The sequence below is a fragment of the Capra hircus genome, chromosome 8 (genome assembly GCF_001704415.2).
Source record: "Capra hircus breed San Clemente chromosome 8, ASM170441v1, whole genome shotgun sequence".
Taxonomy (NCBI): Eukaryota; Metazoa; Chordata; class Mammalia; order Artiodactyla; family Bovidae; genus Capra; species Capra hircus.
The window spans coordinates 42,275,989-42,297,320 of record NC_030815.1 but is presented as its reverse complement, the minus strand read 5'-3'; the positions used below and the strand labels follow the sequence as shown (position 1 = coordinate 42,297,320).

The window sequence follows — 21,332 nt, the reverse complement described above, 5'->3', positions numbered from 1 at the left end:
TCACCCTCATTGGCAGAGTGTTTATGCTAAGAATCCAAGGAAATCTAGTTTCCAGAAATGCTAGTATACCATGAGAAAGGATGCTGGGACATCCATGTGTTTCTGTCTCTATCTCTCTGTCACACACACACACACACACACACACACACACCCCACACACGTTTATGAACAGTAGCTAAAAATGGAACCCCAGAATCAAAGTAAGTTACATGCATACCTAACAGTTCACAATGCATGTGAATTGAAACTTGGGCAACAAAACACAGACCCCCACATTTCATCTGGTCTAACTCATTCCAAATTCCTCGCACTAGGCCATATATTTCTGCAGATATTTATATATCTGCCATAGGTAGATTAACTTTCACCTGATTTGGTTAACTAGAATGACTAGATTTTTTTTTTTCATGCCTGTCATTTAATCATGGCCATTAGTTTGGGCAGACTTTTATTTTTTTAATTTTCAAAAATCAGTGATGTTCGAGTGATACAGATGAACACTAATTTTTCATTTAAAAAGCAGGAGAACTAACTTTTACTAAACAACAACCCAGATACTATGAGGTACTTTGCATACCTCATTTCAAGTAATCCTCAGAGTATTTTATATGTAAAGAAACCCAGGAAGCACAGCCAGGATTTACACCCATGTCTGTCTAAGTTAGGGTTTAAATCCTGGCTTTGGGCTCTTTCAACCTTATACACTTGCATAAATGTTACCTCCCCCTCCAAATAAAAGTTGTAGAGTTCTTTTTCCATCTTGGCTTCAGCATGTATTGAAGAAACACTTTTTTCCTGTAATTATTCTTTATTGTATTGAATCAAAATTAAGGCACATTGGTGAAAGGGGGTTTATTTGACATAGGTTGACAGGTTGAAGATTTGGCCTTAAAGTTGCTAATTAGAGGCCATTGCTAAAGTCAAAGATAGAACATATGAATGTGGAATTATCACTAAAACCTTGGGGTCACCAGGACTCATTTCCAAACTTCTAAGAGAAACACAGGGATTTATTTTATTTACTTTAACCTGTGGAGCAGGAGCGGTGTTGTTATTACAGAGAGGTCAACAGCATAGTTACTTTGGAGGTCCTTTTCTCAGGCTGTGTTCTTGTCTTCAGATATCATCACACCTAAATCAGTGTGATGGGGTTCCAGATCTCTTAAGACTGCAGAAATGGTAAATAATCCATTCAATGATTGCAATACTTAACTCCTTGTAATAATATTGATATTCCCCCCCTTTTTTGGCATAGAAGCCCACAGGCTTACCTTGCATAAACTTCGTCAGCCTAGATATAGACATTTTTGCTATTTTCCAAACAGATCATGTTAAACATACCAAAAAACACCACCACCAACAACAACAAAAACCTAATGGCAACAAGCTCCCCAGGGTTCAAGAACTTGTTCCCCTGTTTGTAGGTAGTCCGTGCTCTCCACTTCCTCACCTGTCATAATCTGCTGCGAGCTGGACCTTAGTATTTTATGTTTTATCAGCATCTTCTAGGACAGGCTCAAACTATAACCCAGGGGTAAGTCTGGCCAACCACCTGAGTCTGGACCACAATATAAGCAAAGAATGATTCTCACATTTTTACATATAAAATGTGCAATTGAAAAAGAAATAAAAATGAATATCAGCCTTCGGTAGGAACAGTTGCTCAATGTTTGCTCTTGACCCAGGGAGCCTGGAATATTTACCACTGGGCCCATTCTGGAATCGGTATTCAACCCTTCTGGGAAATAATCGAGGTGGATGGCACAGAACTTGCCAACTCGGCTGCTGCTCAGCCATTCCGGTCAAGATGTGTGGAGAGAAAGGACCGAACTCAGGGCTTGAAGAGGAATTGTAGGGTTTCCTCCCTAGCGACTCTATACCTTCGGCTTTTAATGATCTACCTCACTTTCTCCTCTTTGGAAAATAATCTAATTTGGACGAGTCCCAGCTGTCTTCATAGGTTAGCTCTCCCATTGAGATATCTTCTGAGAAGAAACTTTTGCCCAATTAGTCATTTAATTGTAAAGGCCCAGCAAAGACAGGTCTCCTGGGCAGGCTTCGGCCTGTTGCGTCTCAGTGCTGCATGAGTAGCCAGGAAGCGCATCTTGTTGAGATGATGGCCTTACAGCTATGGAGCGTCAGCTCTGTGCAAAACGCCTTTCAAAGGTGCCAGGGATGCAGGGTGTAGGGGACGGACCTTTGCCCTAAAAATGTACACGGATTTAATGGAGGACACATGGAAACAGCTAATTCACATTAGCCCAGAAGCCATTACCTGGACCGAAATAAACAAAAGTGACCAAAATAAACAAAAGAATTGCCAAACCACATGAAAATAAAATGAAGAAAATGTAACAACACCTATCTGGAGATAAAAAATATTATTGGCTTCTTAGTATTTGTCCTTTCTCCCTTTTCTTGGTACAGATAAATATATGCACATACAGCCTAATGTACATATTCATATATAACTTGCAGTTTTCACATACAGCTTTATGTCATTAAGTTTTCTGCAGTATAATTTTAATGTATTATCTTGGCACATATGGTAGAAGACTGTAATTTATTTCACCAATCTGTTACTGTTGAATGTTTACTTAATTCTGCTTTAAAAAAAATTATAAATAATATATAATGCTGAAAGGTGCATCCTTATCATAAATCTTTGTGGATATGCATGATTATTCCCTTAGGATGCATTTTCAGAAGTGGAATTTCTAAGTTAAGGACCACAATCAATTTGAACACTTTAGATACACAGTGCCAAATTTCTGTCCCCCAAATGGTGACTTGTTTACCACTCTGCCAGCTTTCCCTTTCATTCCTCCAGACTAAAGGTTGAGTCTTTGATGATTTGAATTAGATACCAGAAAATGTGCTACATGGACAATCATTATATGAACAATGTGTGTATATATGTATAATGTATGTGTGTATAATTCAGCAGTATCTTGATAATCATCTTTAACACCTTCCTTTAACCCTGCAACCAGCTTCCCTGGTGGCTCAGGTGGGAAAGAATCTGCCTGCAATGAGGGAAACCTGGGTTCGATTCCTGGGTCGGGAAGATCCCCTGGAGAAGGAAACGGCAATCCATACCAGTATTCCTGCCAGAATTCCGTAGACAGAGGAGCCTGGCAGGCCACAGTCCATGGGGGTGCAAAGAGTCAGACAGGGCTGAGCCACGAACACTTTCACTTTAACCCTGCAACTTAGGGTTAGTTGTAGTTAATATCCAAGTCATGCTTGTGACATCAAATTTATTTTTATCTTTTTAGTTAGGGACAAATCTGGTGAACCTAGGGACACATTAAAAACAAACAACAACAAAACTATCTTGAGACCTGGATTTCAAAACCTGAGATGTATTTCAGTTAGCTTGGTTAATTTGAACTCAGGTTCCCTCAGCTAGCAATGACCTTGAATTTTTCGAAGGAAGGTAGCTTGTATATTTTACAAATGTAAGCAGAATCTTGCATTAGTAAAGGTGGATTAAGTAATGCCTCCCTGGTTTCCTCTTGGGTGGGCGACGCGGCCGCTAACCCAGACGCATCGGCCCTCAAGCATGTGGTTCTCCAACAGGACCTGCAGGCGCAGGACCGCGCTCACCGCATTGGCCAGCAAAACGAGGTCCGCGTGCTGAGACTCTGCACTGTCAACAGCGTGGAGGAGAAGATCCTCGCCGCCGCCAAGTACAAGCTGAATGTGGATCAGAAGGTGATCCAGGCGGGCATGTTTGATCAGAAGTCTTCCAGCCATGAGCGGAGGGCCTTCCTGCAGGCCATACTGGAGCACGAAGAGGAAAATGAGGTACGGCAGAAAGCCGAGTCTAGGAAGTCAGTGACCCTGAGTCTCGCGAGGGTTAAGAAGGCCTCTTTGTTCTTTAAAGCATTACCTGGGCTGGTGTTAATTAAAATGAATAAATTAGCCGCTATCTTACCCCTATAAATTTCACAGAAAGCCTGTGAAACTTATCCAGACGAGTTTCTTAAAAGCAGCTGCTAGAGGGACCAGAAGGCTTGGCTAGCGGGTGCTTCCCTGGTTTCCCGCCAGAGATGCTACCTGCACGCTCGATTGTACTGTGCGTGCTGCCCTCTGCAGGGAGGGTGCAGAACTGCAGAAAGGCCTCTTGAAAGAAGCTGCTAGATGAGACTAGACAAAACCGAAGGGTTCCTCCTTGCCTTTTCTCTCTTCATCCTTCAGGGCCCTTTTTCTCTCTTGCTTTTTGATCAGGGATCACAGAACTTCAATATGTTTGTAGGAGAAGCCCTTGCAGCTGTCTTTAGCTCTTTGAGTCATACTTCTACTGGAAAAAGAGTGACCTTAACCTCCACTCCAAATTCTCCCGTTAAGAACCGACCAAAGACTGATAAAATTACTGACAAAAAGAAATCTCTTTTTATCTGCCAACACTGTTCCAAGAATGCATCGATTTTGTCTCTCTCGGGGAATCTCTGGAGAGCTGTGTTTTTTAAGATTGCTAGTCTTAGTCATTCGTTACTAAATTTTCATTCCCAAATGGGTTTGAAAGAGTTAAGAGATATAGTATGTAATCTTTATAAGACTATACAAAATACCAGCATCAGTCCTTATCATAAGATTGACTTGGGATGGACAGATTTGGTTTGGTGTGCCCATGTTTATAAATGGAAAAATGGGTTGGTCTTACATATTTATGTGGAATACTATTTTCATTGCGTATATTAGATATACAGTTAACCTTTAAACAACACAGTTTGAACTGTGTGGGTCCACTTACATGCAGGTGTTTTTCCATACTAAATAATACAGCACTACATGGGTCTGTAGTTGGTTGAATCTGGGGATGCAGAGGAATCATGGATCCGAAGGGCCCCCATAAGATATACATGGACTAACCACAGTTGTTCAAGGTCAACTGTAGTTTGATTTTGCCTTAAGTAGAATGTTTTTAAAATCTTCTATAAATTATAAGCCAGATTCTTTCAAAAATCTCATTTACTTTTTTTTCTGAAATAAGTTGAAATGTGAAGTAGTTCTTGATATTTAAAAGAATCCTGAAATGAATCTTTTTGCAAATTGAACAACACTTTTCTGTTATGCCTCTTCACTTGTCAGTCTTATATATTTGATTAGTTATGTTAGATTTCACTAAAATGAAAATACATATGTATGTACACTCATATTTTTAAATTTTTGATCTTAAGTAATTTGCTATATTTGATTCTAGGAATTGAATGTTTGATACATATTTGATTCTCAAAATTGAATATTTGATACAGATTTAGAATCAGGTTGTCAGGTGTTTTTTTTTTTTTTTTACACATTTGGAAATTAAAAAAATAGAATAATACGCAGAGTTGATATTCAGCTAGGCATCTCCATGACATTTTGGCTTGTTTTGTTTTATGTAGGCCTTGTGGAAATAACCGTGACCTGCATTAGCTGGAATCTAGTGTTGCCTGTAACTTTGCAACCTTCTGGGACCTCAGGGAGATGTTTACCTCTTCTAGTCCTCAGGGCCCTTGCAGGACAATTGGTCCTGTCCAAAACATCCGTGAAGACATTTCATCTATAAGACATTTGATCCACACCAAAAGTTCTTTGATATTTGTCCAGAACCACTTGGCAGGGACCAAATATGCTCATGGATATTGTGGACAGAACCAAAGTTCAAGAACCTTTTGGCGTGGACCAAAATGCCTTTGGACATTTTGGACAGGACCAGACGTCTGCTCACCCTGAGGGCCACCAGGTGGAGCCTTCAGTGGAATCTGATGCCAGTTGCTTCTAACTGAGCAGACTTGCTGGGGCTCCACACCCCTTCCAGGCTGTCTGTGTGTTGGACAGATGTTACCATTTTCTGGATAGCACATGTCCTGATGTGAAGATGTTTGTGGACCCTGATCGCCTGCAGTCAGGGTCTCTGATCCTGAGTATGCAGCAGCCATCACCGTGGTTGATGGATCATGGAGCACTAGGACATAAGGAACCCAGGCAGATGTATGGTCCACTTGCCAGCCAGTTTGTGCTCTGTGAAAGCCAGGCTTCTTGCCAGTTTACAAGAGCATCTTTTCATCTTGGGCTTGGGAGAAGTCCAGCCTGACACTATATAGGCTATGAGGGGATAACATGATCCTAGGAATAGGGTGGACAAAGCCGGAGATCTTTTCACCAGAGGATATACTAACCAAATTCTTTGTATCTTGCAGTCACAGCCCACTCCAACTAGTCTATTTCTTTGTCAGATGAAATATAATAATGTATTTAGACAAATTGCCTTCCATCAAGAGACGAACTAGCATAGGTTTTTCACAAGTAATTTTATCTTGAGTCATCAGTTTTTACGTTACTGACTTGCATTCATTTCTGACACAGTACACCAGACATTACCTTGGGAATAGACAGGGGCATCTCCTTTAAGCTGCTAAACTCCATACTCTTTCTGGAACAAGCTGCCTCATTTTGAATGTATCAATATGACTTGGGAAACTGGAAATTTGAAGTTCTGGGTTTCCCTTTCTTCCTTCTGCTAATACTCTGAAACTCCCCATTTGATTTTTAACAAGCTCACTCAGCATATGATAAAAAGCATTTTGGACTATAAGTTTTGTAGTATCTACCCAACTTCTGGAATCTTATAGAAAAGATTGAAAAGTGTGAAAATTATAGAATAACATTTCTAAAAAATTTTAGAACTGTTGGTTTCTGAGGAATTTTTAGATATGTAATGTGCCTTGGTCTAACATATTATAAAATGAAAATGTGAGGCCTTGGGTAATTGCTTTCTCTACCTCATTTAAATTATTTTCATTAAGAAGAGTTTTGTGGGGGGTTTGTTATTGATACCTTTTGAGTTGTCACAACCATAGCTGTAACAGTAGCATAATAGTGCCCACTGAAATACATTGATTAAACATATTTTAAAGGCTATGTACTTGACACATATAGCCATGTGATTTTTGTGGTCTTGCTTTGTGTCTTATCACTAAGTTTCACATACTCGTGTTCTTCATAAAGCTTTGAAGATAAGCATTTATATTGCACATAAGGTTGATGGAATTAAAAGAATTAATGCTAGACCCATTCTCATGGGGATTTCCTTATTTAAATCATACATCTACTCTGTGGAGTAAATGTCATGCCCATTTTACAGGTGAGGTCATTGAGGCAGGGAGACAGTAAGTAGCCTGTTTTGAAAGTAAGGAAATCAAGGGACTTCCCTGGTGGGCCAGTGGTTAAAACTCCATACTCCAAATGCAGGGAACATGGGTTTGATCCCTGGTCAGGGAACTAAGATCTCGCATCCTGTGTTGTATGGCCAAAAAATAAAATAAAATTAAGGGGATCAAGATACACCCCCCTCCCACCCTCAAAAGAACTGGTATTTCTTAGAGTGTACTAAGTTTCCTGCCTAAACAGTTTTTGCTCTGGAAAGATGTTTTGAATTGCTTGCAAAATACTTATGGCAAGTGACCCTTCTGTTTTCTTTCTGGCTTGAAATGGGGTCCCATTGGTCTGGGGAATCACCTCTGGAGATTCACCTTAGCCACTGGTACCTCACCCCAGTTGTCCAACCTCTCTCCTAAAACCTGTTAACTCATTCTGTTCTGTTCTGTTCTGTTCTTAATCTCAGGAAGAAGATGAAGTGCCCGACGATGAGACTTTAAACCAAATGATTGCTCGACGAGAGGAGGAATTTGATCTTTTTATGGTAATGTTACAGAAAAGCATGGAAACAAATGGCTCATTCCCTCCCCCGCTCCTCTTCTGTTAAACGCACGATGTCTGGGGCCTGTGTGCCCTGGCCAAACTTCATTTGTAAAGCCTGAGCCTTTTCCTTCAGCTCAGAGGCTGCAAACTAGCTGGATTTAGCCTGCAGACATATTTTGTTTGGCCCATGCCGTGTTTTTTAAAAATTTCAAGTCTGTTGCCAACACAAAAAGAATCCTGATTTCTGGCTTCTCTTGAAAAATGAGCATGGGCCGTAATACCAGGTCCACCTCTGATGGAAGTGTTTGGCTAGGGCTGAGTAGCAGTTGAACCCTCAGGACAGGCCATGTGGTCCCCAGCTTACCACAGACACACCCCCGCTTCCAGCTCATTTCTAATGCCGGAAGGCATCCTTCAGGGAACTGCCCTGCTCCTCCAGGCAGAGTTCACAGCTATTCCCTAGCTGTCTCCTTAGGGCTCCAAACAAATATGTTCCCTGGAGGCGGGCAAGGGGAACAGTAGGAGGACAGGAACTGAAACGACCTCCTCCGTTTTCTTCCTGTTGAAGAGAGCCTCCCTAAGCAACCTTCTAGGTATGCATCAAGGTGTGCGTGCTAAATTGGTTCAGTCGTATCCAACTCTTTGTGACCCTATGGACCGTAGCCCACCAGGCTCCTCTGTCCATGGATTCTCCAGGCAAGAATACTGGAGTGGGTTGCCATGCCCTCCTCCAGGGGATCTGCCTGACCCCAGGATCAAACCCATGTCTCTTATCTCCTGCATTAGCAGGCAGGTTCTTTACCGCTAGTGCCACCTGGGAAGCAACCTTCTAGGTCTGCATCAAGGTATAGCCTTCCCTTAAAGATCTAAATTGGTTGCCTTTCACTGGTATAACACAGATGCAAAGAACCTTGACATTTGAAAATTTAATGTCCATGACGTTTCAACATTGACTTTCCAGGATACATAATCATCTGTAATCTTGCCAAAACCTGAATTTGATGTATGTCTCTGGCCTGCCACAAGGTCAGTAGGGAAGGGAGCAAGTCTCTTAGATAGTGAGTGAGGCCCTCAGAAGTCATATTTGATTGTATTCTTAAGGCATTAACTATAGCTATCTTATTTACCTCTGTATCCCCAGTGCTCAGACCAGTTACTGGCACATAATAGATGCTTAATAAATATTTGCAAAATTTCAGGCCTCATGAGGATGTCAGCATAGGTCAGGACCTAAAAAGGCTCCGCTCATCTTTTGATCTTTCTAACATTTAGCCTGTCTGTGGAGTGAGTGAATAAATGCTGGGGAACCCCCAATCAGAGCTCCCAAATTTGAAGCCCCCAGGTCTCAGACAGATGACTTGCATGAGGGAAGCAAGTGGACAGGGGTGAGTGGATGGTGGTGAAGGGTGAACCAAAGGGAGTCGCTTTGTCTCAGGAAGACAGAGCTGAAAGTCCCATGTAGTCAGAAATTCTAGCTTTTCAAGAGAAACTAAAAAGTGAGGTTTTTGTATTCACTCTCTGGATTGCAAGATGTTTGCAACTAAATTCGATTTTTTTATTATAATTTAACACTTCAGGCCAAGTAAAATATGACCCTGGGCCAAATATGACCCATAGGGTTTGCAATTTCCACCTCTTCAGCCTAGACAGTCTGAGAAGGGAGTCCCAGCTGTGTGAAAGCTTAGTTATTTTTGTGACTTTTGTCTTGGGAACAATGATTGTGCTCACACGCAATGATTCAAGATAAAGGATAGTAAATTCTTTCTCAGGAAACTTTTAAGTAGCCACAGGACTAGCTCCTACCCTGGGATGCTCACTCTCCCCCTGCCCTTTAAAATGAACGCTCCTACCCATAGTAAGGCCATTTTGAAGAAAAATGGCAGAAAAAAGATTTTACTAGCATGGTCAACACAGGGTGTTCATAAAACCTAAATTTCTTAGACTGCCGATCACCACCGTTATAGATTATTTTCTGTTTGGGGAGATTAGAGATACACTTAGGAAACAGACTAATCTTTTCTCTCCTTGAGGAGCTTATTAAAATGTAGATGACTGGGGAACACCAAGGCAAGCGGCCTTCAGCTTCCTTGGCTGATCACTGATTGGCAATAATTCAGCACTGCTATAGCCGCAGACACTCTTGAGGCCCTTGGAAAGGATAAGCTATCTGCCATTATTCAAATCAGATTAGGCCCAGAGATGGAGGTTTCCATCAGCAGCCGGGAGATAAGGGAAAAGGAGTACTTCTCTTTTCTGCCTTTCTGGCTGGGTATTTGTAAAAATTGAAAGCCTCGGAGAAAAGAAAAAAATTGGATGTCTGGCCAAGGCTCAGCCTTCTTTTAACTGGGCACAGGTGAAGCTGGCTATGGAAGGCTTTTCTGTAGGCATTTTCATTTTGTGAACATGTGCTGGTTTCTTAAAGGTTGACTTCTCATTTTTGGATACTGATTTTTGGTTTGGTTTGCCTTGTGTTGGTTTTTTAGTCTTTTAATCAGCCTGCTGCCTTTGGCCAATTCACTATTCATTAGCACCTCCACCAGGGGGCAGGAAATCAAATTGAATCCTTGCCAGTTCAGATTAAAAACTGTAGTGAGAAACAAGAATGGAATGTGAGCTAGATTTGGAATTCAAATATTTAAACTCTTAATCCACTATTTTTTTTTTTTAAAGTTAGCTCTGCCAGGCTCCTCTGTCCATGGGGATTCTCCAGGCAAGAATACTGGAGTGGGTTGCTATGCCCTCCTCAGGGGATCTTCCCAACTCAGGGATCAAACCCAGGTCTCCCTCATTGCAGGTGGATTCTTTACTGTCTGAGCCGCCAGGGAAGCCCATAGAGTAATACAGACATATTATTTGAGTTTTGTATCCTAGGCACTGTAGTTAAATAACACACATTATGCAGATAATCTCTTTAAAATAAAACCTTTCTTTTGAACATTTTTTCTTGTTTTCTCCTTCCAAAACTGACTTCAGAAAGTTATCTCTTATTACCTATGAATTTTAACTAAAAGAGATTTTTGACAGGCCCAGATTCATGTCTGAAACGTTGTGCTAACATACTAACATTTTAAAAGCTTTAAAAAGCTTTTAAGCTGCTCTGTTCCCTACAGAGGCATTATTATTTCCCCTTAAAAATAATCATACGCATTAGCATAAGGTTATTGGGTGTTAAGACAAACATATGTAATAGCCAAATGATAAATGAATCTTACTTGCATATGAACTTCAGATTTTGTACTTGTCTTCTGTAAGTAGAAATCTTTGGGAAGAGTTAGTCATAAGAACTTGAATCTTATTAAAAATTTCATCAAAAATTTTTTTTGTATTCTTCCTAAAAGGAAAAAAAGCAGTGCAATTTATTTTCTTTTATATTAGAAGAGAATTATTCTCTTATTTGTGGACTAATGCATGGCATAAGTCATTTTACAAGTCTTGGTATGGGAAATGCTAATCATATAAGCAAAAATTGAAGTGGTGATATTTTGCCATCTCTGTACAGTGCCTTAACAAAAAATGGTTTTTCTTGAATACCATCTAATAACTATTAGGAAATTACCTTGAGAGGCCCCTGTTTAGATTGCACTGTTTGTTATCTAAGCATCCTCTGTGTGCTGATTCCAAAGGTTTGCTGGATCTCATTTCTGATACCAGAGCATTAGGAGGCAGGATTAAGAGCAACCTCTCCAGCTAACTATAGCATATGACAGAACAGGACGGCCACATTTATCTACCAATGGGACTCCACCATGCTCCAAGCCCAGCCCATCTTGGGAATATAATGATTTCCAAAAATGTTGAAATATGAAATGTTGCATAGTTTAAGGAACTTTGAACTTTAGATAGATTCTAGAGATCCAGTTTGGACTTGAACAGAAATTTCTTTTACATCCTGTTATCAGTTTTAGCACTTTAGAAAAAATTAATATTGAATCTCCATTTCAGTACAGTAGAACTGAAGGGAGAGGGAAAAGGTCAATCATTTAATGGTTAATGGTCTGTTTGTTGTAGAAATGGTCTCGCCAGTGATAGACAGATATACCTAATGTATACAGCAATCCAGTGGAGATTTTGCTTTTTTTAACCATCACATTGTTTAGTTATAGGTTACAGGCAAATACATGGCACTTAATTTATTTACTAATGCACTGGATTTTTTAAAAGGAAAATAGGACATGGGGATATAGGCATCTTGAAGACTGTTGAAGGAAGCCATTTCACTTACATCAGTTGAGATAAGATTTCCTTTGATATCTGTCACTCTGTGGCATATTTTCATAAGAGCTAAGCTTTTTGAAACCTGAAGAACTGAGGGACATTCCTCTCCCAGAGCTCAGGGTACACTGAAAATTGAATACATTCACGACTGACTGACTAATAAACCAGTTATGTGCTCACATGTCCAAGTCCAACTGAGGGTGGCTATTTTATAGTGACACTTGATGACTAACTCTTCCTGGTTGTCTGATTAAAAGCATGAGCCCCACTGAGGTACAGGAAATTTTCTTAATGAACTTTCTCTTTTATATGCCTGAAGAATACTTTTACACCCGTGCAGCAATGAGTTGTATCACCAGGGCTCATATTTTTAACTCATTTTTAAAAAAACTGAAATATAGTTGATATATAATAATGTTATATCAATTTCTGCTGTTATATTTTTAAAATACACCCCCAATTAGAATTTTCTCACTGTTACTTAAGGGGGAGCTTTTGCATCCACATAAACTAAGAAAAGGAATTTTTTTAAGGAGTATTTTTTTAAGTACTTAAATAAATTTCAAAGATGGGGACCGGGGAAGGGAAGAGATTTTGGCCTTAGGGATGAGCTAGAACAAGTCACTACACAGAGGCTCCACGGGGGATGCCGAAGGGGCCCTGCAGCCATCGGAGGAGACTCGCAAAGAGGCTTACCTGTTGCTAAGTCTACACCGTACAGAATCCCCTTGCCCTTTGGTGAGACTTCTGTTCATCCCTCCAGCGCATGGACATGGACCGGCGGAGAGAGGATGCCCGGAACCCCAAACGCAAGCCCCGCCTGATGGAGGAAGACGAGCTGCCCTCGTGGATTATTAAAGATGACGCCGAGGTGGAACGGCTGACGTGTGAAGAGGAGGAGGAGAAGATCTTCGGGAGGGGGTCTCGCCAGCGGCGGGACGTGGACTACAGCGACGCCCTCACGGAGAAGCAGTGGCTGAGGGTAGGTGTGGCTTTCTCCACTTCCTGCTCTGTGGGGCGTTGTTGGCTCGGTGAAATCAGAGGCCTGTGGCTGGACCCGTTTGAGGGGGACTGGTTGCCCCTGCGAGGGGAAGGCGCTCTTGAACACAGATAAGTCAGTTTGCTCTTGCAGCGGAGTCATTCTGCATTTTGTTGGAAGATATTGAGGAGGTGTTTTGCAAGAGCAGAATTGGTCATTGGAAACAGGATTGTGAGAGCTATGAGACCCGCTAATGTTTTATGACTCGTGATTGCCTGGTCATGCCTCACTTAGAGTTAGAATCGACGTGTGGTAGGGGGCTTTAGAAGTCTTTTTCATTGTTCGCCCTCATTTCATGTTCTTTAATCGGAGTTTCACTTTTGCAAGTCTTGCAGAGAGAGTTCAGGACAGCAGTCTCTTCTGACTACATTGCTGTTTCCTAGACCCACGCAACATTAGCACTGGAAGGTGCCTTTGTACTCTTTTGGTTTTGCTGAGGTCCAGGGAGGTTAGGTGACTCTGCAAGGTCACACAGCTGGCTAGAAACAACAGAATCAGTGAGTGCTGATGCATTTGGGGGCTTGATGTTGGCTTGATCTGATCCGCCCCTTGCAGATGCCGCCTGGGGCCTGGGACTCGGGTCACTGACACTTGGAAATGGTATTCTATAGTTTGGATTGTTTTTTGTTTCCCTGCTTTGGAAAATGTTGATTCCTCGTTTTGACTGAGGTCTGTGATCTCAGACTGTTTGAGCACAGAAATATCAAACTGCTCCTAGGAGCCACATGTGTGAATGCCCAGGTCAGTGTGACTGTTCCCTTTGAAGGTTTAGCCACACTTTCGTTTTTGGGTACAGACTTAGAACCAAGGCAGACAGAACAGTCTGGGATGTGCATTCCAGGCAGGGCCGGTAAATGCGCGCTGGAAATAGTAAGCATGGTTGGGTGAAAACCAAACAAAATAGAAGCTGTTTTCGTGAGTTGTTCATTTTATTAGAAGCGAATGCAGTTCCCCAGTGTTGTAAAACATGGATTTTAGGACCCAGGCTGTAAGTAGGTAGGTGGGTGGGAGGGCCATGGGGGAGGAGTTTTGAGGTTGGATATCACAGGCAGACAGGTCTCGGCCCCACTTGAGAGGCGGTTTACTCAGGCCGTCCTACGATGAGAGAGAGTGACTTGAATTTTGAAAAGCTTGACGTCTGTGGTGTCCTGAGAAGAAAGGGACGAGGAAAGCATCGCTCCTGTCTGTGGTTGAACAATGACATGTGAAATGTAACTTTTGTGTGGTGGTTTTGCTGTCACACCCAAACATTCCAGTGGCCTCAGAATATGGTTTTAGGAGTTTCTTTTGTTTCACTATTGTGAGGTTGTAGTTGCATAGCGAAGATCCATTCGCTAATGGGAAGAGTTTTTGCTTAATACTCATTTCTGAGCTGGGGGGAAATTCTTTTCCCCTTCTCTTTTATGTGAGCAATAAATTAACTACCTGGACATTATTATAGGGGATGAGACAAGAACCTAGGCCAGCATTTTAAAGTCTGTCTTATAAATGTATAATTTCCAGATACTACAAGCAAAATAATCTTGTTTATTGGGCAAGAAGGTAGCTGAATGTATCCTTTTTTAATACTCAATGGAAAATGCTCTTCAAGTAAATAGCGTTATGAATCCTAGAAAGTTTTCAAGGTTAGAGTGCCTCATTTTTTTCTCTTCTTCAGTTTATACCACCCATGATGAGGGCTGTGCTACCACACAGTAGAAACTCCATGAATGCGTGTGAAAATGAAATGATAAACTTATAAGAAGGAAGTGGAAAGTTACTAATTTACCAGTCATGTTAGAGTAGTATTGTGTATTTTGTAGACTTCCTTTTTTTTTGCCTAGTTTCTTCACTCAGTTCACATTCTTTTGTCTAACAAAAGGAACATGTATGTCTAAAAATGGAAAACTAGTTTGTTTTACAAAACTGTGCTGTGAAATTGATGTTCATAATTTTCACCTTAAGGTGCCTCGCAAGATACCACATCACCCAAGGAGGATAAAACTGTTCTCAGGGCAGCTTTATTGTAGTATACCTTTTTGTAATCCCATCTCTTGGAAACTGTGTCTCCATATTCAGTGTGAGTTGATAACTTGCCATTAACCAGGCCATGCAATTAATGAAGGATGCCTCGTGGCCTAAGTATTCAAATAGATGCTTACTGTCCATCGTTGTTTACTTGTTCACCAGCAGCCATCCTGTTTAATATCAGCCTATTGAGCTCTTTCTTGATAATAAACTTTTATGCAAGGGGCTCTCATGGGCCTAAATGTGCAGAGATGTTCTCCACTGGCTGATGATTGAACACACTGGGTGAACCTAAGCAACGCAGCCTTGAAAGGGAACTTGGCAAAGACTGTTCTATAAGAAATGCTGTAACAGGGCTAAAATACTTCTCCCTTCTCCTGGAAATATTGTATAAAGCCGGCTTGGCAGAGGCATTGGTGATACATAGAATCCCTGAGTTGGAAGACAGCTCAATGGAACAGCTCCCTGTCCCGTGCTTACATCACATCCTCTGCAGCACCCGTGCCAAGAGGCTGACCGTCCGTAGAGGAGACACGCTGCCTTTTGCCTGCACAACCCTTCCAGTGGTCAGCCCTAACTGTTAGTTCTTCTTCCCTTTGAACAGAATCCTCTTTCCTTATAGCTGCTGCTCGCTGGTCCTGATCCTATTCCCTGGGGGGTGAACAGAACAATATTTTTTCTGTTTTTAGCATCACCTCCCACTGGATGAAACATTTGAGAACTCAAATGCAGTTAGAATGAACTTCCCTACATTCCTCTTTCTTTGGCGCTTTCCTCATCCTCTAGGGCCCAACTTAATTGCCACCACTCCTTTGATCCCTTCACGAGTAAACACTAATCACACTTCTCATACTCTCGCTTTTCTTGGCCTATTCTTCAGTAACAGCTCAAATCCAACTTGCTAGTTTTCTTGGTCATTGTTGACATACCTGCTTTCCCTATTCATTAGCACGCTGCATCTTGGTTGGACTTCCGTGTGCAAATAATAAGTGCCCATTGATTGCCAAATAGCGCAGGATTGATGTATGAGAATATTGCCACAGTTAGTGTTCACTCCGGCAGTAGATGGACCTAAACTTGCTCTATTCATGGGCCTGTCCAAAAGAGTAAGTAGAATTGTATTTCTCAGGTAAAAATTGAAGGTGGGTGTTTCTGGTTGGTGGAAGCGACTGTTCCACCCAGGGCTGTTCAGGGATTGAGGCTGGAGGGACTGTATCAAGCCTCAGCATCTCCATCCCCTTGAGCTGGAATTGGGGAACACAGCAGAGAGTGGTATGTGCTGAGCTCTAAGGACTCTAAGTGAATGGGCCTCCGTGACTTCTGCTCACATCACATTAGCTAGAACTCCATCCTGGGACCATGTTAGCTATAAGGGCGGCTGAGAACTGTGGTCTGGCTATGAGCCCAGGAAGGTAGGTGACGAGATAGCAGTGTCTGCCTTGGAACACTTAGGTTGAATTGAAGTGCTATGGCCATTTTCTTTGAAAATTTTATTATGGTTTCATCACAAGCAGATTTTATTTTATAATCATAGTATGCTAAAAATTCCCACAGTGTCCTTTAGACAATCTGTTGAGTTGGAAGATTTAAAAAAATTTTCTGTATTCATGTTATTTTAAGGGAAGAGGATCACAATTTCAAACAAAGCTCAATTTGACTTTTTTTTTTTTTTAAGGTTTTTAAAGTTGTGTTGAAAGTCCTGTTTCCATTGAGGAAACCTTAATTTCTTTGGTGTTAGGCAGTCTCAAGTGAACTTCCTCTTTTGGGGATAGTCAGGTCAACATGCATGCCTCCCATGGGGTGTTTTTCTCCCCTTCTAGGGGTTCCCTGCCATCTGCCTTCCCAGGATGGCATCTGGATGAAGGTAGAAGCTGGGGTTTTATCATGACATTGGGGCAGGTACCCTGTCTTGTGGATCTCTGCTGGGCTCAGCACAGGACTCCCAGTCTGTCCTTCGCTGGAGGCCTTGACTTGCAGCCAGTCCCGTCTTCTGGTATCTTTGATGACATGTGCTGTTAAAGTCTGGGGTCCTGGCCAGTCTCCATGGGTCAGCTTTCCTGAAATCTCATGAAGACTCTCGGCTTCTCTGGTCTCTTAGTGCTCTCAGCTCTTTTGCGTACTAGTTGGGAATCTGAAAACTCTTGGTTGCTTTCTTCCCAGTGTGCTAGAGCATCCAGGAGAGTCCAGCCCCTTTTTGTAAAAAAAAAAAAAAATCACAGTCTCACTACCAAGGAGTTGTCAAGCCTGAAGCTTCTAGAATCTGATAGTTGGGTGAGTCAGGAAGCTCTTTAAAACAAACGATACAAAAATGCCTTACTTTTGCAAAATCTGTCAAGGTATCTGACTATATGAATGTACTGTGAGGGACTTTCCTGGAGCCTTGGGAGATGCTGGTAAAGTGAGAATCCTAAAGCCCACACTTCATGGCCTTCATAGAAAATCTACCTCTGGGCATTTTTGCTGCCTCATTGCTCTTGCTCACTTTGCCGCCCCTGCAAAATATACCAGGTTTGGGGCCTGAAGAGTGAATATTCCATTTCAGCCCTAGCTAGGTGTATTGCAAGTCAGTCTGGTATGAACTACCTGGAGTTAGACCCCACAAGTTAAAGGGCTCAGTTCCCAGTAAGACTGGGCTTACTTTGGTGGCCAGCCACACTGTGAGGATCCCTGGGCCACCTGCACTACTAACCGACTGGCTCTAAATTCAAGGGGTTCTCATGACCCTCCCGGGTTCAGTAATTTGCTACAGTGGATCCAGAAAGTACCTCTGGTGGTTACAGCTTTGTTATGAAGGATACAAATCAGGAGGGCCACCCAAATGAAGTAGCACACAGGGTGGTCTCAGGGAGGGTACCCAGCTTCCCTGCCCTCGCCTCATGGAACCAGAGGGCACCCCTCCTGGCACAGCAGTGTGCACACCAACCAGGAAGCTCCACTGAGCTTCCGTGTGCAGAGTCATCATTGGAATCTCCTCCCCATAGAGGGAGCTGGCACAGCGGCTTATACTACAGGTAACGAAGTCCTCAGGGCTCATGTCTTACCTCTCTTCCTCTTAACCCCCTTTTCCTCCTGGACAAAAGGCTCCCTATCCTGCCTTCCTGTCACATTGCAACGTCCCGTACACACGTGGCCTGGCCACGGTGCTCTTCACTGTGGCGTCTAGAGCAGTTCTGGGGATCCCTGTCCAGCAGTCTTACCTCCTCTAATTCCAAAGAGCCTTCGGAATTGAGGAAACTCCTCTCCATCAGCCTGATTTAGACTGCTGTCTGCTGGTAGAACCACAAGTCCTATTGTGGAAGTCAGTGGTGGTGGTTTGTCTTTTTTTGTCTTTGCATATTAACTTTGCCCTAATCCTACTCAAGGCAATAAGTGGTTCCCCTGAATAAGGAATGGTCCCTTGAGAAAGTGTGGAAGAGAATATTAATGTGGTTTTAAAAGTATAATGTCAATTACCATTTTGTAGCTTTCCCATGGAGTACCCACAGTGGTAACAGTGCTCAACTATGTATTGTGTGTCTGTGTTTCCACATAACCAATAATTGGCTCATGCTGATAATTTCTTGGAAGAACATCTTTGAGGGCAGGCATTCATAGACCTAAATTGGCAGACGTCGGATGAGCCCGTTGGGCCAGGTGTTTCTTACGTGCACGGGTTGTGATGTTCCTAGTATGTTAATCATGACTGAGGCGGGAGCCCCGTAAAATTGGGGTGTCTGTAAAGCTTAACAGTGGGCGGTGGGTGAATGATGGAATGCCTGGCTTTCCTATTCTTCCTGTTCCTTTGGTCCTTCTGCCAACTTCAGAATCCTTCCCTTCCTAAACATTTAGTGACATCCCAGAATTTATTTAATTGCCGAGTGAGTGATTTGTGCCCCGCAGCACTTGAGGATAATTGGAATGCAGTCTAAATGATGTGCTCTGTATAATATTTCATTGCCAGCCGGATGGAGGGAAGGAACTTTGGAGTCTGCTTTTGTTTCACAGTGGATCTGATGCCTCGAAACTGTCGTTGAGAAGGTCCCTTACGTGGTGGGGTCTCTTCTCATGGTGCGGCCCTTACATATGAGTGTAAGGATGTTTCTTTTGGTTTTGTAAGCTCCTGGCGATGGTATGAGCTCTGTTCCTACAATGCCCTGCACTGTCAGGCCCCAGACCATGTTATCTAAATGATGGGGCTAAGACTCACATCCTTGGATCTTTCAGTCTCACAAGAGAGAAAGTTAGTTTTAGAAGCCCTAGGATTTCCAGGCCTTCAGGAAAGGCAGCACAGAACATTTTTTTCCCCTCAACCAGTCTGTCACCAGATAAGAGCTTGAGTTTCCCACAATTTTTGTGCCAGAATGACATCTCCATAGTTAGGTCTGTGTATGTGTTTAGGTGCTAAGTCCTGTCCAACTGTCTTGCAACCCCATGAGCTGTAGCTCGCCAGGCTCTTTCTGTCCATGATATTTCCCAGACAAGAATACTGGAGGGGGTTGCCATTTCCTACTTCGGGGGATCTTCCTAACCCAGGGATTGAACCTGTGTCTCCAGCATTGGCAGGTGGATTCTTTACCTCTGAGCCACCAGGGACTGACCACCAAAAGAATGTTTGTTGGGTCTCCCCTTCCCACAGTGCTCAGTGGAGACAACAGAGGAAGAGCATCCTGAACCATGAAATAGTTGAGGAGATCAGTGAAGTAAAAAGTGACACCTCCTGGTGGAGTTTACCTGTCTGCCTTGAAAGGCTATGCAATACCAGGGTGCAAATACAGGAGGAGGTCTGTTAGTCAGCTTTCTGTTATAACCAGCCTCTGCCAAACCCTCTGTGGGAAAAAGGCAGGGAAATCCACCAAGAGTTAGCCACGAAGATCTGGAAAAAGTACTGAGAAAGTTTAAAGAAGTTGGGATTTTAAATAAGATATTTGAAACTTTGTTGAAAGATATAATGAGAAATAATAAAAAATATTTCCTGGTCTATACGAAGAGTATTATTCTCTCTCTGGAAATCTTTGAAACAGAATAATGTCTCCTCTGTTTGGGCTGGATTAAGTATGATGTGATACAGCCTGAAATTAGGAGCTGGGGTCTCCTAGGTATAATCACAGCTGAGAGCATCAGAGATTCTGTAAGACGTCCTTTTCTCACCAAAGACTTTATTCTATACTGGCAAGGTTTGGGAGGGCCCTTCATCTAAGGTATTGTTGTTGCTCAGTTGCCAAGTTGTGTCTTGGCGACCCCATGGACTGCAGCACGACAGGCTTTCCTGTCCTTCACTGTCTCCTAGAGTTTGCTCAAACTCATGTCCGTTGAATCGGTGATGTCCTCCAATCATCGTATCCTCTGTCGTCCCCTTCTCCTCCTGCCTTCAGTCTTTCCCAGCACCTGGGTCTTTTCCAGCCAATTTCACATCAAGTGGCTGAAGTATTGGAGCTTCAGCCTCAGCAGCGTCTACAGTGTAATGTGCTTAATACCTTTAGTATTTTTCCCCTTCTCTCTTGTTTTGTCACTTTGTATCACCTTCCCTCGCTTTTTGTTTAAAAGACATAAAATTTTATTTTCTTTTTCTTTTCCCAAATGGCATTTTTTAGCTATTCAAATGGGATCGTCAGAGTTACTGGGGCAAAATGGCTAGCAAGCTGCATTTCCGTTTTTATACACAAGGGAGAGCTAAGCCCCTAGCAAATGGATTTGGGTTTTGCCAAATTCAAGGTCCTTCAGCACTTTAGGAGGAGGTACTGAACTAATTAATGGTGATCAGAGTTCTGAATTGTCTGGGGGAAACATTTGACCGTAGTAAATGAATTTCGACACCTTTCTGTCCTTTTTATTTTATTCTTAAATCAACGGGCTAGATTATTTTCACAGCGATTGGATCTGATATGTTTCCTTTGGTTGGTTTAATGGAAGAAAGTGTCCTCAGAGGATCATCTAAAATACTAAATCCTAAAGGCTGAGAAGTGACAGAGACTTGTTTCAATTGGTTCTTAAAACTGTGATGCCTGGAAATTCTAGTCTCAAGTTTTAACCTTTCGAAATACAGGTTTAGCTCTGAAATCTACCTCAGACATTGAAAGTAACTGTGGGAGCTGGACCTGGCATAGCGATACTGAGGAGCCCACATCGGTTCACGTTATCTTTAACCACTGCTTAGAGACAGATGGCTTTAGAAACATGGCTGCTTTTCTGAATCAAGATTTGGTTCTTGTCCTGTTCTTTTTTGTTTTTGTTTTTTAAATCCATAAAGCTACGAAAAGAAATCTTTTTAAAGAATATGTTTATTTTTGACAAAAGATGTATATACCTAAGGTGTACCATGGGATGTTTTGGGACAGGTATACACTGTGAAATGACTTCATTCTCCCAGTGAGAGCTGGGGAGGGCACGGCTGTTTTTAGGA

At 42.3% G+C, this 21,332-nt stretch overlaps 1 protein-coding gene across 4 annotated transcripts in view; it reads left to right on the top strand.

Moving 5' to 3' along the window:
- SMARCA2 (SWI/SNF related, matrix associated, actin dependent regulator of chromatin, subfamily a, member 2) overlaps positions 1-21,332 on the top strand; it is a 177,113-nt gene that overhangs the window by 100,643 nt on the left and 55,138 nt on the right. For all 4 annotated transcript variants that reach the window (XM_018052035.1, XM_018052036.1, XM_018052037.1 and 1 more), the window contains exons 25-27: positions 3,583-3,810; positions 7,616-7,693; positions 12,671-12,889. In XM_018052035.1, the coding sequence (XP_017907524.1) occupies positions 3,583-3,810; positions 7,616-7,693; positions 12,671-12,889 (525 nt within the window). The remainder of the gene's footprint in view (positions 1-3,582; positions 3,811-7,615; positions 7,694-12,670; positions 12,890-21,332) is intronic.